The sequence below is a fragment of the Sorex fumeus genome, unplaced genomic scaffold (genome assembly GCF_029834395.1).
Source record: "Sorex fumeus unplaced genomic scaffold, SorFum_2.1 ptg000081l, whole genome shotgun sequence".
Taxonomy (NCBI): domain Eukaryota; kingdom Metazoa; phylum Chordata; class Mammalia; order Eulipotyphla; family Soricidae; genus Sorex; species Sorex fumeus.
In genome coordinates this window covers 14,847,210-14,865,430 of record NW_026606138.1, presented here as the reverse complement: position 1 = coordinate 14,865,430, position 18,221 = coordinate 14,847,210, and the positions used below count along the sequence as shown (strand labels likewise).

General features: G+C 43.7%; 1 protein-coding gene across 1 annotated transcript in view; it reads right to left on the bottom strand.

The window, feature by feature from the left end:
• Positions 1–18,221, bottom strand: part of ADAM10 (ADAM metallopeptidase domain 10) — a 119,047-nt gene that overhangs the window by 84,300 nt on the left and 16,526 nt on the right. The window contains exon 2 of the mRNA XM_056130842.1: positions 2,460–2,610. Coding sequence (XP_055986817.1) covers positions 2,460–2,610 — 151 coding nt within the window. The remainder of the gene's footprint in view (positions 1–2,459; positions 2,611–18,221) is intronic.

The following is an 18,221-nucleotide window of genomic DNA, read 5'->3' as shown; positions in this document are numbered from 1 at the left end:
AGCAGTTTTATAAACAAGCATGAGATTTCCAGGCCCGAGCTACTTTGTGAGACACTCAACCAGAAGAAAATTCTGGTTACTGTCAACTATTACCTCCTGTGAGTATCAGTATCATTTCATCTGTAAAAAATAGCATCATCTTATACAATGACTTATAATCATCTTGTAACCTCAGTTATGATGTGTTCCTATCCCCCACAGCCTAAACAAAGAAAGTTTCTAACTCACCGCCTAAGTATCTTTTGGACAACTAAATAATAGCTAAAAGCATGCACCAGAAGCATGCACATTCTCATGGACTCTCTTCCATACAAACACAAACACACACACACACACACACACACACACACTTTCTCTTGCCACATGCTCAATATGAATTATGTGACAGATGTAATAAAAATCTAATGATGTAATGGGAATGTGGGTATTAAAACCAATGGCAGCTCTAAGGATCTCAACTTTTCCTTTTGGCAGTCAATCTAGATTCAAAATAAAAAAATTAAATTTAGAGCCAGAGCAGGTTTAGCAGCAGGTTTGGCATTTGCCTTGCACGCGACCAACCCAGGTTCAATCCCCAGCAGCCCCAAGCAACGCCAGGAATAATTTGTGAGTGCAGAACCAGGAGTAACCCAGTAGTAACCTCTGAGCAGCACCACGTATGACCCCAAAAGCCAAAAGATATTTTATTTACTTTAAGATATCCACTAAAAAGTTAGGAAAGTGAATTATTCCTTATTTGTGGTTCTATTAAAAATGCAGGAAAATCAAAAATATCTAGTTTATAAAAATTCAAACTGCTGGGGCTGGAGAAATAGCATAGCGGGTAGGGCATTTGCCTTGCACGTGGCCGACCCAGGTTCGATTCCCAGAATCCCATATGGTCCCCTGAGCACCACCAGGAGTAACTCCTGAGTGTAGAATCAGAAGTGACCCCTGTGCATCGCCAGGTACTTTACAGGTGGATCCAAAAAGTAAAAAAAAAAAAAAAAAAAATTCAAACTGCTATGACCAGAGTGTTTATCTAGAAGAGACCCTGAAATAAATCTTGTCCCCTCTTTTAAGGAAGAAAATGCATGTAAGGGGCGCTGGAGCAATAGCACAGCAGGTAGGGCATTTGCCTTGCACGCGGCCAACCCAGGTTCGATTCCCAGCATCCCATATGGTCCCCTGAGCACCGCCAGGAGTAGTTCCTGAGTACAGAGCCAGGAGTAACCCCTGTGCATCGCCGGGTGTGACCCAAAAAGCAAAAAAATAAATAAATATATAAATATATAAATAAAATGCATATAAGGCATTTTTAAGTACCTTGAACATGACAAAGATCAAACAAAAAGCGCTGTTTCCCTCTCTCCCTCAGCTCCCTTTCCTTACTCCTGAGCAATGGTGACATGGGCAGAGCGAGAGCATGACAGGGAGGCGTCTGCCAGGCGCAGCTGACCCCAATGCGCTCTCTGACACCATGGACATCCCTCTGAGCCCCACAGCAGTGACCTGAGCACACAGCCAGGAAAGAGCTCGGAGCACTGCAAGGCATGACTAAATAAATACTGACCACTGAGCAGAACAGGAGGTGATCTATCTCCAAGTTGTCATTTCAGAGAAGAGGACACTGTTAATAACATAGGAAAAATGACTTATCCAGGACATACAATCAGCAAACTTCACTGCTGACAACCAAGACAAATAAGCTGACCATAAAAACATGTAAGAGGGAGCAGGAATCTATGAACACAGACTCTTCATCACAGATGCAGCCTCTGGGTCGGAGCCATAGTACTGTAGGTAGGGTATCTGCCTTGCATGTGGCTGACCCAGGTTTTATCTGCAGCATCCCATATGGTCCCTCGAGTACTGCCAGGAGTAATGTGTAGAGCTAGGAGTAACCCCTGAGCATTGCCAGGTGTGACCCAAAAGGCAAAAAAATTTTTTTTAAAAATGCAGTCCCTAATAACACAATAGAAAATCTGATTTAAACCATCTAAATCTAACTATCCCTTAATCACTGTCACTGTCCTCCCATTGTTCATTCATCGATTTGCACGAGCAGACCCAGTAATATTGTGAGACTTGTTGTTACTGTGTTTGGCATATCGAATACATCACAGGTAGTTTGCCAGGCTTTGCCATGCAGGCGAGATACTCTCACAGGTCGCTTGCCAGGCTCTCCAAGAGGGGCAGGACAGAGAAATCAAAGGCAGAGGAATCGAACTCGGGTCGGCCCAGTCGGCCGCATGCAAGGCAAACGACCCTACCCACTGTGCTACCGCTCCAGCCCTATCCCTTAATATGAAAAGGAAATCTATTTCCAAAAAGAAAACACATTTTGATATATAATGCCAGCAAAGGCTGAATTTCAAAATAGGGACCTTTCCATTTAGGAAGGAAAATTAAGGATATAAATTTCTTTTAAGTTAAAGGGAACGTTGGGGAACTTCAGACACAGCAATAAATTTACTCACCTTCCATGCGCATGGAAATCTAGACGTAAGAACTGGTCCTCGTGTGAAACTGCTCTTTTGGCACGCTGGTGTTTTTGGTGTAATGAATCCACATCATAAGATAATCCTTCATAGTGTCTAATGTATTTATTTAATGGATTTCCATACTGACCTATAAAACAGAAACAGTTCAAATTTAATATAATTTTGAAGGCACATCCCAGTTCTATTATGATTCCATGATTCTTCAAATACCTACAACTACATAAGGAACAACTTTCTCACTAAACCTAATACGCGCATTGTATTATACACGTATTATATGCGTGTATTATGTGTATTATACCTAATACACACATTTGTACACAGTCTGTTTTGAAACTTAATGTAATAAATAGGAGTTGGTCAGAGAGAAAGCTCCAGGGTCAGAACTCATGCTCAGCCCCCTCCACCAGGCACAGTGGGCAGAGCTGGGAGCCCACGCACTGACTGGCGTAACAGGTGTGGCCTGTGCCCAGAGCACTGTGTGGGCGGCCCTGGGGGCCACCCCTGCACCCCTGTGCCTGAGCAGCTCCAAACAGTCAGCCAGGTGTTAGAGCATCCGGGACACACGTGCCAGGTACAGAGGGAGGAGGGACGGAGGGATGGAAGGACGAAAGGAGAGGAAGAAGGAGGGAGAGGGACGAGGAAGAGAGAGAGGGAAATAGGAGAGAAAAAGAGAGCTTGGGAGATTTATGAAAAACTGGAATTTTTCACCACTGAAGCACACTTTCTTTAAGCAAAGCTTAACTACAAAGTCCATTTCTTTTTGTTTTCTTTTGGAGGAGTGACCCACGCTCAGCAGTGCCCGGTGCTCGGGACCGGGGACCATATGCAGACAATATATTGTGACAATCTGTGTGTTTCTACACTTTCTCTCAGGCTCTGTGATGGGACAGAGTGAAAGGGCTCGGGAGTCTACTACTCTACAGACCTGCCTTCATGGTGTTAGGCGAGCCTGGAGCAGCGGTCAGGGCAGAGATTGTGTGCATACCCCACTTGAGGCGAGAGTCACCCGGCAGTTTTCCCAGCCTGGCCAGTCAAAACAAGCCCGAGTTCCTGCTCAGCTGAACACTGACCTGTTTCTCCCTGGTCAGACCACCTTCCGGCTGACCCCTAGCTCCGCTGAGCTGCACACTCCAGGGAGCCCTCTGCAGCTACCGGGAAGTCTCTGTCTGCAGGCTTCTCTCTCCCACACCCCAGAAGCAACTCGGCTGGCTGGTCTCCCGTAACACCACTGCCTCAGCCCTGTGTCCACCAGCTGAAAGCCGGTGCTCAGACCCCCTTCACTGCTGCCGCTCCCTCATCCCCACTGCGGGTGGACGGCGACTTAAACAAGCTGCTTCTGGGTCTGCCCTCACTTGCTTTCAAGGAAAGCAGATAAGCCGAGCCCTGATTTCTCCATTGTCTTCATGAGTAGAAGTCAAAGCCAGTGTCTGCTGGTCCCGGAGAGACGGTACCACAAGGCTCCTCTGGTACGGTCACCCCCAGTCCAACCCAGGCGTTCACATGGTCCCCCGACACCACCAGGAGAGAGCCCTGAGCACTGCGCCATGGTCATTCCTGAGCACTGCCAGCTGCGGAGTCTCTGCCCCCCAACCCCCAGTGCTTTCTTAGAAACCAAGTAACATGTCTCTGAGAGAAAACTGTACTGTCTGATAAAATAAGCCACCAAATTTAAAAACGAAACAAAGGGGTTGGGAACAACAGTACGGCAGGTAGGGCACTCGATCCCTGGCACCTCGTGTGGTCCCCTGAGCCTGCCAGGAGTGATCCCTAAGCACTGAGCCAAGAGCAGACCCTGAGCACCGCCAGGTGTGACCCAAAAATGTTTTTAATTTAAATTTTTAATTAAAAAACTTAAAAACCAATGGCTTGTCTAATTGATTGAAGTCTAAATGTTTCAGCATTATGCTTTCTGTTTATGCAGTCAGTGACTGGTGACAATATGATTAAGGGCAAAAGCCCTTCTGTCAAGTCATCTGGGTTTAAGTTTCCAAGAAAAATTATACAATAAAGTAAATAAACATACAACAGAGAGGCACATTTAGAAATGTGCCCTCATTATAAATTTTGTAGTAACATTTTTGCTTTTTTTTTCGAGCCAGACCTGGCAGTGCTCAGGGATAACTCTTCACTCTATGTTCAAGGATCACTCCTGACAGTGCTCAGGGAACCCTATGATCAAACCTACATTGGCAGAATACCAGACAGGCAACTTACCCACTGTCCTACCTCTCCACCCCTATAGTAAACTTTTGGATTTGTTCTACTTTGGGGGCTACAGCTGGCTATTCTCAGGGCTGACTCCCAGCTCTGCACTCAGGGATCACTCAGGGAGACCATATGGGGTACAGGGATTGAACCTAGGTTGGCTGCATGCACAACAAACACCCTACCAACTGCATTATTGCTCCAACCCAAGAGAAATCTTTTTTACTAAAATAAAAAATTATCTTGGTTTGAATCCCATTAATCCAAATTATTATCTTGTTTCCCTAATCAAATGGAAAACATCTAAAACATCTATTTCTCTCATCCATTAATGAAGAGAAATAGAATAAATCTCTCTTAAGGCTGTTATGTGGAGTAAATTATTAAATGATTTAAAGTCATATATGAAATTTAGCAGTCGACCATACATCAAAAGCTCAAAATTATTCATCATCAATATATTGTTATCTCCTCACTCTCCACCACTTCCTTCTACCACACTTGCCTTTGATATCAACCTACGTGAATTTATACTACAAAACCAGGAATAAAGACCAAACTGAATATGAATTCTGCACTTCTGGTCATAACCAGAAAACTGAAAATAAATTAGTTTCTGTAAAATTTTGGACTTTTTTTTTATTTTTATTAGTGAAACACCATGAGGTACAGTTATAGACTTACAAATTTTTGTGCTTGGGTTTCATGGTCTTGTTTTAATATGTAAAATATAAGCAATAATACTCATCTTAAAATGCATGCAAACTGCTCATCATGAAGGCTGCTTACGCAAGGACTTTCAATTTGGACTGTTTTTCAGGGTCCAGGAATTTTGAACAAAAGAGTACCTGCCTTGCATCTAAGACCTTGCGTTTGACCTCAAGCAGCACAAAACAATAATATTTTTAAAAGGTGTGCAGTCACTTCACCATATTTCTTAACGCAATGCTCTCAAAAACGGTGGCAAGAGGCTTGAGTGATAGCACAGCGGGTAGGGCGTTTGCCTTGCACACAGCAGATCCGGGTTCGATTCCCAGCATCCCATATGGTCCCCCGAACACCACCAAGAGTGATTCCTGAGTGCAGAGCCAGGACTAACCTCTGAGCATTGCCGGGTGTGACCCAAAAAAGAAAAAAAAAAAGGTGACAATAATTAAGTCAAAAACACAACTAAAAAAGAATGTACAATGAAATGAGTATAAGAAGTAATAGCCTAGTACAGCAATTTAAAAAACTAAATAATGAGATAAAGTACTATAACAATCCATTTTTCATACTGCTTAATAAATTTAAGTTTAAATCTGGATTTAGAATTTTTCTTCGTTAAGAGAACAAGAAATCAGGAACAAGGAAGCTAGTATGAAAAATTGGGGCCAGTTTCTTTCATTTTAACATCAAATGTTTGATTTCTACTGAGGCACTGAATTACAGGGAGGAGGAGGTGGACAGGAAGGAGAGTGGCCAGGACACCACCCAGGGCTCTGGAGCCACATCCCCAAGCCCCAAGTCTTTGGCGTGGTTTTGGTGTGGTCCTGGATTACACACAGCCATTCTGGCACTCTGGGGGGTGTTCCATAGACCCAGAGTCCCTGGGGATCCGATCTCAGGCTCAGCCTGCAGAGTACGTGCTCCCGCCCTCCCAGCCTGAGAAGCCAACTTCTCCATTCAGAGTTCGGAGGAAAGACTGTGTCACCTCTGCACATTCCAACAGTAACTAATGCTGCTCTGGGAAGGCACATGGGATACAGGCTCCATCACTTGCATGGAGAGAACACTACTGGGAACTAGGAGACAAAGCCATCTCTGCTCTGTCCCACGCAGAAAGGACTTTGAGAAAGCCACATAGTGCTTACTAGAAAAGAACCTGAGTTTTCTGCATCTTCAAAGTGAGATATAACATGACTCATGGCTTTTAATTGGGGAAGTGAAAAATGCTACCTAGGGACACAGTTACCAAGACCGCTTAATTACCATCTTCTACAGAAGACTTTTGTTTCTGTGTTAACTATGCCTGAAGATCCATCTTTATATGATCTCAGTATGCTTAAAAGAGAAGAAAAAAAATTGACCGGTTAAGACAATACATCGAAACTCTTCCAATTTCTGTCCATTAATTTCTAATGAAACAGAAGGAGTCACAAAAACAAACAAACAAACAAAAAAATAACCAGGAACACAGCCTACTCCAGGGGCCAGGATGTGGCTCAATAGGTCCTGAGTCATTCCCCAGGCCCTCTGCTACAGCATGTTGGGGTCCCCACAAGAATAGGACCCAACAAAACTTTTTTAATATTACATTATTTAATATCAGCCCACTCCCACTCCAACGAGTTTTTTAAAAACCCAAGAACTGAACCCTAGTGAAGGAAAGATGGAGCTACGCTGTAGCTGTGGACATGGTGACACTACTGAGACCAGAAAGGTCACACATCAAGGAATCCTCACAACACCAGGACTAGCCTCTGAAACAGAAAGGCAAGTAAATAAACAAAATACTCTGATAAGGAAGTGGGATGGTATAGCGCACCAAACTCCCGGGCACTGGCCCTGACCCACCATGTCATACAATCCACTTTATTTTTACTCTAAAGAGAACAGTTCTAAAATTTCTAAATAGGTTGTATATGACCAAAATCCCATGACTGCAGAAAAACTAGCAGGTCACAGGTAATTAGCACCTCAAACTATGAATTGAGAAGAAAAAGGGGGGGTGCAAGAGAAACAGTACAGTGTGTAAGGCTCTTGCCTTGCGAGCAGCCCACCCAAGTTCAAAGCCACAGAATCCCCTGATCCCGGGCAGGAAAGACTCCTAAGCACAGAGCCAGGAGTCCTCCCTGAGCACTGCCAGGTGTGGCTCTAGCATCAATGAGGAGAGAGCCAGAGAGAGAGAAAGCACTATTCAAAGAAAACAGAAAGTACCCATATATCATGCAAAATAACAGGACAAAGAAGAGTCACATAAGGATGCAAATCACATACTAAGACAAAATAGTGAAACGAAACATTAAAATATAAAAAGGACCCAACTGAGATGAAAACAAACAAACAAAAAAAAAAATCTTGAAAACTAGGTAAGACAGTATGAGGCAGGTAAGGCAGTTGGCCGGCACGTAGCTGCCCCAGTCCAATTCCCAGCACCACTTAAGGTCCCCAGCACCCTGCCAGCAGTGTTCCCCGAGCATAGAGCCAGGAGTAAGTCCTGTCCAAGTCCTGTGACTCATGATAGTATAAAGGAATTAAAGGAATTCTCGGTAGTTTCATTCAGTACAACACTGTGTTCATAACAGAATATTTTTAACTTCTGAGGACTGGAAATGTGGTTCAGTGGTGGAGACCACAAGCTTGATCACATACGTATCAAACGTGATTCCAAAGCACTGCAACCAAGCGTGTACCTGCACCACAACCAAAGAATCTGACCAGGGCAAGACCGAGTCCTGAGGGCGCAGTGTGTGCCATCCCAAGCAAGCACTTGACTTCAAGAGACAGTGAGTCACCTTGTTGGTAACTGTAAAGGAAAGAGATAGGAAATAAGAAAGAATATTCTGAATTTATTTTACTTGAAAGACATACAGTATTAAGTCATAGATCTACTGTACAACACTGAAAAGTCCTCTACAACACCGTAACGGGCATAACACATAAGCCAGTGGCAGAAATAAAAAGGGACCATCTTTTAAAATAATTCCGAAGACTGCAGGAAAATGGGGGGTGAGGGTGGAGACTGATATGAACAACAGGAAACTGTTAAGATGGTGTATTAAACTCAATCATAAGTGATAGAAACACAATGAAAGGCAGAAACTGGGCTGGAGGTGACTCAGAGGGCGGGGGCTCCATGTTTTATGTGTGGGAAGCCAGGACTCTGCTCCCAGAACCTCACGGCCCCTGAGAAACGTGACCCAAAAACAAAATAGAGGGAAACCTTGCCCCCACAGGGTGCGAGCCCTGGCTCCACAGGTACAACTCTAAGCAACAGTAGTGTGCAACCCCTGGAACATAACTACAACAGGACACAAAAATTCTAAATAACAATAAAATTAAATGAATAAATAGTCCACGGGTCAAAGAAGAAACTAAAAGAGATATTCTGAATTAACTTCAAAGAACACCAAGAACTTTGTGAGCTAACATAAACGTTCTATAAAATCTAACAATAATAGTTTGCACCTAAAATTGACTGTTCAGGGATCAGAGAGTACATGGGTTACAATACTTGCCTTTTATGTGACTGACCCCGGACAATCCCCACCACCACATACAGTCCTGTGTGCACTGCTGTGAACAACCCTGAGCACAGGAAAGTGTGGCCCAAAAATAAGAACAAAAAAATAAAGGCTGAATTTTATTGTATGGAAGTTATAGCAAGTTAATTTCTTGAATCAGTTACATCAAAATCAGGGAAACTGCGTAGACAGACAATTCCTCAAAGAAGACAGATGGTCAGTAAGTGGCCAATTTAAGTATTTGAAAAAGTGTTTTTCATCACTAATCAACAGGAAAATGCAAGTCAGAAAGGATGATCCAATGTCACCTCACCCCAGGAAGGATGGCATACATTAAAGACTGGAAACAGGGCCGGAGCAATAGCACACTGGGTCAGGCATTTGTCTTGCACACGACCAACCCAGGTTCAATCCATGGGATCCCATATGGTTTCCCAAGCACTGTCAAGAGTAGTTCCTGAGTACAGAGTCAGGAGCAGCCCCTGAGAATCAAGAGGTGTGACTAAAAAAGGGGGGAAAAAATAAAAGACTAGAAACACCCAGTGCTGGCGGGAATGTGGGCGGAAAGGACCCTCGTCCCCTGTTCTGAGAAGTCTCCATACTGTTTTGCATAGAGGCATCACCTGCTTCAACCTCTGACAAAAAGTATGGAGACTTCTCAAAAATCTAAGAATTGAGTTTCCATGTGACCCAACAATTATATTTCTTGGCATCTAATCCAAAAGCACAAAAACACTAACCAAAAAAAGTAATTTGCACTCAACCGAGCACTATTTACAACAGTCAAAAACCCAAGTGCCCAACAACAAATGAGTAAAGAAATGGCAGTGTATGTGCACCAGGAATACCACTCAGCTCAAAGGAAAAATGACACTGGGTAGCAGTTAGCTGTAACTGCATAGACTGGAGGGTTTCAGGCTGTGCAGTGAGTAAAATCATTCCTCTCACTGTGGAGCATAATAAGAAACACAGTAAGGGAATAACAAAACACTAGTAACAGACCCTGAGAACCTCTCTACAGAGTTGCGGGAAAGGAAGGTAGTACCTAGAGACCTTGGTGGAAAGATGCTGAGAGTCTGACAGTGTGTGTGTGGTGTAGCAACACTGTAATACTGAAATAGTAACGCTATAAGTATGGGAAATCACAGTGCCCAAATTTAAAAGCAAATAACCACGAAAAGGGGTCATACATTATTGAAAAGCATAGGTGTTTGGGGCTGGAGTGACAGCACAGTGGGCAGGTACTTGTCTTGCACGCCACAGACCCTGGTTTGGTTCGATCCATGGCACCCCATATGGTCTCCTGAGACTACTAGGAGAAATGCTTGGTTGCAGAGCCAGGAATAAGTCCTGAGCACTGCTTGGTGTGGCCCCAAAACCAAAGCAAACCATAAAAAAGAAGTATTCTGATACAACCATTATGAAAACAACATGGATGTACATCAAACATTAAAAACAGAAGTACCATATAATTCAGCAATTCCACTTTTGGGTACTTATCCAAAGAAAATAAAATATTAAGTCAACATATATGCATACCATAAATGACTTAATTTTTTAATGGTCTTATTATATGGATATGTATATGAAATGTAATATTACTCATCTATCAAAACAACATGAATTTTAAAGGCATAATGCTAAGCAAAATAAGTAAATGATAAATACCATCTGATTTCACTGGCATGTGAAATGTGAAACACACACACACACACATATATATATACACACATGCATGCACGAACACAGACATGCTCATAAAGACAAAAAAACACATACTATAGGGCCAGAGCGATAGCACATGGCCAACCCAGGTTCGATCCCGGGCACCCCAGAGGGCCCCCCTGAGCATGGCCAGGAGTAATTCCTAAGTGCAGAGCCAGGAGAAACCCCTGAGCACTGCTGGGTGTGACCCAAAAAGCAAAAAAAAAAAAAAAAATTTAAAACTAAAGACAAACAACTGGTGCAGAGGAAGAGACTAGACGTGGGCGAGATGGATGAAGATGGATCCCAAAGGGGTTCCAAAGGTACAAGCTTCCGTTCTAAAATAAACCCTTGGGATGTGGTACGCTGCCCAGTGGCAGCACCACTGTCTTCAGTAATATTGTCTTCCATCTTTAAAATCTGCTACTGGAGTAGATCCTGAAAAGTTTTCATCAAACACAAAAAAAAAAAATCTGCAGCTATGCATGGTGATGGATATTAACCTGACAATGTGGTGATATTTTCACAATAGATAAGCAACAAATCATTACTTATATATATGAAACTATATCAACTGTATCTCAATTTTTTAAAATTTCACCTGTCCTCTTTCAGCAAAATAAACAAGATCAACATTCTACTCATCATCAACAAACTACTATACATTTTGAAATAATTCATTATATTTCTGTAACTAGGATGTCACCAATAGGGGAAAACAGATGATTAAATGGCAACCAGTGATCACAGGTACCAAAAACAATGAGGTAAACCACACATATCAGTGAAACTATCAGACAAGTGGCAGGAAGAGCTCAAAGGCAGGACTGACTGCAAACTTCACACACATAGCAGTTGACGTCTGTTACCTCAGTCCTCCAAACACCAAAATTATTCAGAGAAAGTTTAAGAAACTTCTTAGCAGTAATGATGTTCCAACTTAAGTTATAAAAAAGATAAACATCTGGGACTCTAATTCTGTGCATGGAAAACCACTAATAACAGTATTGTAAATCAGAATTTTTAAAAATGTATTAAATAAGAAAATCTGAAACTCTGGGGGTATGGTGCTGCCAGCAGATCAATCTGTACCTGTGAGGCGAGTGCATCAGCAGCCTCATGGCGCCTTCAGACTTCCAGATACCCCAAAATTGCTGCTGTGCCTTTGGCCAGACCCCAAAAACTTGGAGCAGTTTACCAAGAAAGTAAACGGCCAAAAGTTAGGTATGTGGGAAACACACCCACAAACCACCTCCGGCTCAGCTATATAATTGGAGGCAAGCCTCTTTTGTTCCTGATTGAACTGCTTAATGGACATGATCCCAGAGACTCAGAAACGAATCTCAGAACCCAGTGGCTTTAGGTAGAAATGCGTCTGGTCTCTGCAGTAGGCTACCGGTGCTGGGCCAACCCAGGTGGGAATAGGTTTCGTGCCTTGGCCTGTTCCCCCTGGCGGCCCAGTGGCCGCCATCCATCTGAGGCCACTGGATAGTCACATTTGGGCCCCCAGTGATGAGACACACAGGGCCTCATGGGATGGAGGTGGAGCCAGGCTTGTCCTCCCCACCCCAACGAGACCACAAGTCATCGCCCACGAATGGCCTCTCTGGCTCCTGATCAAGCTGGCCATGATTCCAGAGACTCAGAAACAAATCTCAAAACCCAGTGGCTTTTGGCAGAAATGTATCCGGACTCCACAGTATGTTACTGTCGCCGGGCCACCCCAGGGAGGAAAGGGTGTTGTCCCTCCGCCTGCTCCCTCTTGGCGACTTGGTGGCTGTCATCATCCAGAGGCCATTGGACAGTCAGGCTTGAGCCCACAGTGACGAAACTTGTTGGGCCTCACGGGATGGGGGGGGGAGAGCCGGGCCTGTCCTCCCCACCCCAACAAGACCCCCAAGTCATCGCCCACGAACGGCCTCTCTGGCTCCTCATCAAGCTGCTCAACGGCCTTGATCCCAGAGACTCAGAAACAAATCTCGAAACCCAGCAACTTTTGGCAGAAATGTGTCTGGACCCCACAGTAGGTTACTGTCGCCAGGCCACCCCAGGGGGGAATGGGTGCTGTCCCTCGCCTGCTCCCTCTTGGCGACTTGGTGGCTGTCATCCTCCAGAGGCCATTGGACAGTCAGGCTTGGGCCCACAGTGACGAAACTTGTGGGCCTCACGGGATGGGGGTGGAGCCAGGCCTGTTCTCCCCACCCCAACGAGACCCCAAGTCATCGCCCACGAACGGCCTCTCTGGCTCCTCATCAAGCGGCTCAACGGCCATGATCCCAGAGACTCAGGAGCAGATCTCTAAACCCAGTGGCTTTTGGCAGAAATCCCTCCAGGTTTAAGTGTTAAAATTTTGGAATTTCAAAACCACATGGCCCTACTGCAGCCACACGACATCATATGTTATTCATAATCAGCAGTAGAACACAAATTGTCTGTTGTTGCCTTTTCAGCAGATCTGAGTGTTGGGGTAAAATCTCAAATAATGGTGGGTCTGGTGTCGAAATAGTGAATGTGATCAAAGTAGAGAGAGAGTAATGTGGAAATCATCTGCCCCACAGGCAGGGGGAGGGTGTAGGATGGGGGTATACTGGGATTTTTGGTGGTGGAGAATGGGCACTGGTGAAGGTACGGGTGTTTCATTGTATGACTGAGACTTAGACCCAAAAGCTTTGTAACTGCTCTCACGGTGATTCAATAAATAAAATTATAAAAAATGGGGAAAAAAAAGAAAATCTGAAACTCTAATACCTGCCATAAATTCATTCATTTTGTGTGTGTATGTAGTTTTGGGCCCAAACTCAAGCTGCTCCTGGCTCAGTGCTCCAGGAACCATGAGGTGGCAAGAATAGAAAGGGGCTCCTTGCACACGTGAGCTGGGCTCAGGCCCAAGAAATATCTCCACAGACTTCCATGAATGCATTCATTAAGCTATTGCAAAGAGCAGAATTTTTGTTTCTAAAGTCCTTATCCAATTAAACTTTTTCTGTCTACAGTATTCTGCATTTTCCTGATACACAGAATCATGGAATTCAGTCTGTGTTTCAGGAACTAGGCAGGCACAGGGCATCTTCTGAACGACCATCAGCAATGTAGAACGAAGGCTCCCCCGAACCCCAAGCTGCTCCAAGTGACTGCAGCTAAGTCCGTACGGGCTCCGCCCCAAAGTGGGCTGCATGCACTCTCCAGTATAAGCATAGGAATTCCTGCACTGCTACTCATAGCTGCACCTTTGTTTTCTATTTGCTTGATTCAGTTTAGGCAACAAAGTATTAATAAAGTGAACTGTGTACCAGGGCTACCATTTAAGCAAGAACTATTTTACATGATAGCACAGATAAGTTACTGATTTTAAGAAGTTCTCCACTAATATAAGGCAGAGGCAGACTAAATGTAGACTGGAATTGGCCTTTTTCTTCAACCCAGTCAGCTCTATGCTCATTCATTTATGTATTTCATACTATAATGGGAGAGTTGAATAGGCAGAGTGTTACAAAACAGGTATCAGATCTGCAGGAAGTCACTGAAGCTCTTAGTTTCATTAGTGTTGACAGGTTATAACACATCTTTTTTCCTCTATTACAGAAATTCTAATCTGCGATTCATACGCCTCTGAAAGGGACTTGTGAACTCCCTGGTTTCTTCATGCACAACTCTAATAATATTTTTCTTCTTACTGGAACTCTATTGATTCTGTTCTATTGATTCTGATTCGCAATTAAATCTTATATTTATCTGTAACTATCTTAACATGCAACAATAAGATAGGACTGCTAAGCTAATGGCAAGTGAGCGCATTTTTATTTTATTCTTGACTTTCATAAGAATATCTTTCATTCTTTATCATATAATATATTCATAATATTATATTAAGGTTGTTTCTTCCCATTTCTATTTTAGAAAGCTAGATTGCTTTTTAAAATGCACATGAAAATCTGGCTAAAGAATCTTTTTTAAACTTTACATTTCACATATTTAAAATACCGTTAAAATCCAAAATCACATATAGCTACTCTTTAAATGCAATCATGTTGGGGTCCAGAAGAAGGGAGTGGAAGAATGTGCAAGGTGCAACGTTGCAGCGACAGCACTGCACCCCATGGGGCCCGAACAAACACCCTCCCAGTCCCAGGGAGCACGAAACCATGAGAGGCATCAGTCCCGAACACTGCACGGCAGACCCAAAGGCACACCCAGACAGATCAGATACACTATATTTCTTTTGTAATATAAACAGCTTACTACAACTGCACACTAGAAGAAAAGAAATCCGCCTAGAACTTGCCAGAGGACTTCCAAACTTACCTGGCTCACTACTCCTTAATGAAAATACTGGGGGGGAGAGAGGCGGAATGTCCTGTTTATAGGCCAAAGATATATTTCACACACACACACACACACACACACACACATACACACACACAACTTGATTTCCACAGCTAGTGACTAGCATGGACACAACCAACACCACCAGAGTTTGTGTCAATCTTCGACCCAGGCACCACTTACTACCTCAGTCACCACAGAATTGCCTGTTCATACATTAAGAATCTGCAGCTTTGGGGCTGGAGCAATAGCAAAGCGGGTAAAGTGTTTGCCTTGCACGCGGCAGACACAGGTTCGATTCCCAGCATCCCATATGGTACCCCGAACACTGCCAGGGGAAGATTTCTGAGTGCATGAACCAGGAGTAACTCCTGTGCATCACTGGGTGTGACCCAAAAAAGAAAAAAAAAAATCTGCAGCTTCTCAACTGCAATTTGTTCCTTTAGCTCAGTCGCTCAGTCATCAGACAAAAGCTCAAAAAGTAGGAACAGAATCTATCTCTAGAGTAGAGGGGCTACAGCACCTGTCCTGCAAGCAGCCAAGCCCAGTGAAACTGTTCCCCAGAGCATCGCTAAGCAGGCCCAAACCCAGGCACAGACTCGTATATGAGTCATTCTCGTCCTCACCTGTCGACCCTAGAACAGAGTCTGGCCTCTAGCCTAGTCACCTCTGTGTCTAATTTCTGCTTTTTTTACAGAACTTCTAGATTTCATGGTTCCAAGATGACTACTTGTCTACTCCAACTCCTAATCTAGTATGGTATGATCCTTGTTACTTACTAGACTGTCCTAGGTACAAACAAATCTACAAATATACATACCCTTCTACTCCATAATATAAAGTTTGAAACAGCAACATGTATCAGGCAAAGTGACATCAGATACAAATTGGAATTCAAGACTGAATATTCCTCCCAAATCAAAATGCAAATCCTACATAGGAAATTTGATGGAGAACATATAGACTTTATAAAAATATTAAAGCATTTGTCATTATGATCTTGGTCAATTCCCAAATTTTCTTTTTTTGAAGAACAGATTTTATTTGGAGGTATTGAAAGGGAGAAGAGCAAGGTAGTGGGAGTGAGTGGAGAGAATGAAAGATTGTAATGCACTCAAGAGCGAATGCGCACTCCTCCAAGAATGGAGAGAGCCAATTCCTATATTTTCAATGCAAATTTTCTCTTATTTAATGTTCTATTACTTCGCAATAATACTGGACATTCCCCACTTTTATCTCTCACAACTCTGCAGGTATTACCACTATTATCCAGGTATTACCAGAAGTACGCACAATAAGCATCCTAAAACAAGAAACACTAACACCATCTGACCAATCCAGCAGAACTTCTTTGCATCAGGAATTCAATACAGCTAGTGAAAATAAATCCTGCCTGAAAGAACCACATAACCGGCAAAACCGCAGCAAGCAAACACATGCTTAAGTTCCGAGTGCTGTCTCCTATGGCTATGGAGTTCCTAACTCAGGGAGGCAGAGTCTACTTGACCTATGCCCTCATTGCAAATGAGAGCATAGGAGCCTGAGTGAGATGCAATTCATAAAGCTGGAAATGTGTGAAATACACAAGATCAAAAGATTTCTAACAATCAAGATCCAGGACAAATAAACGGTTTCTTTGCTTTCACCCTTGCCCCTAAAATCTTTTTCACACGATAACCAGAGTTATGTCCAAGTAAAGTTCACACGATAACCAGAGTTATGTCCAAGTAAAGGTCACTTCTTACAAGTTTCCAAGCTGCCTCAGCCCTAAGTCTTGCTGAGGTGAGCCTCACATTGATGCAAGCAGGATAGGGAAGGCCCCCTCCCAAGGCAATGACAAAAGCTGATCTTGCAGAAAACAGGAAAAGCAGGAACTAAGGCCTGATAAGACATTGAGCAGCAACTGACCCTGAGGAGATTGGACCCTCCCCATGAAGAAAATTCCTCTAAAGTATCCTAACTTTAGTGATTCAGAAGATCATAGTGATTTAGAAGATCATCACCACTCCCAACCTCCGTAATAACCTCCTTAGCAATGGACTTTTGTCTAAGAAGAAGCCCCACATGGGGGCAGCTTGGAGAAATGCTATAAAGGCCATCTTGAACAAAGGAAGCGCAGGCATATGCTGCCTAAGCCCATGTGCTGCTTGCACCCATGTGGCCAAGCACATGTGGTATCCAAGCACATGTGTCGCCCGCATCTCCCCTCTTGTATTTTCATGCTTTCGTGTCTAATGCTGGGATGTGTCTAGGGGCTCTCTCCGCTCTTGGAGAAACCTGGGTCCCTCTCCCCCTCCCCCTCTCTGCTGGGATGTGTCTAGGGGCTCTCTCTGCTCTTGGAGAAACCTGGGTTTCTCTCTCTCTCTCTCTCTCTCTCACACACACACACACACACACACACACACACACACACAAACTTCCAAATAGAATATTTACTTCACTGCTCGTCTACTCCTGAAATTCCTTTCTGCAAGGCAAGACAAGAACCCAGTAACCCTGGGTCCCGGATGGCAGAGGTGGATGGAGAGAAAGTGACTGTCTTTCTCCTCCCAACTCCACTATAAGTCACTGTTGGCCCACCGACATCAACATGATACAGCATCCCTCCACCCCACTCCCCAGCTCACTCAGTTTACCTTCAACTACTCTCCCCCTTCTTTGTTCAGCCACTTTAGTGTCCTTACTATCCCTCTCTGCCTAGAATAATTATCTACCCCAAAAGCAGGGCTAACTAACACAGATCATTCTAGATATGTATACCATTTTTTTCAAACATTTTCTCTGATCTCGCTATCTTAAAAGGATTCATCTTATAGGAAAGGATGTGTAGCTCAGGACTTGTTGTAAAGCTCCCTAAGTGGGACAGATGGACAGATGGAACAAGCGCGTGCGCGCACACACACACACACACACACACACAATGAACTTATCCTGATTATTCTCAATTCAATATGCTGTCCCATTAATCTTCACAGTTTATCCCTCTACTAGTCAACTATAAGTTCCACGAGAGCAACGATTTTGTTTTGTTCACTGACATACACTCAGTACCGAGAACAATCAGAGAGAGAAAATAGGTGCTCAAAATGGGCTTCTAGGGGTATGGTGCCGCCAGCAGGTCAATCTGTACCTGTGAGGCAGTGCATCAGCAGCCTGAAGGCGCCTTCAGACTTCCAGATAATCCAAAATTGCTGCTGTGCCTTTGGCCAGACCCCAACAACCTGGGACAAAGTTTACCAAAAAAGTAAACGGCCAAAAGTTAGGTATGTGGGAGACA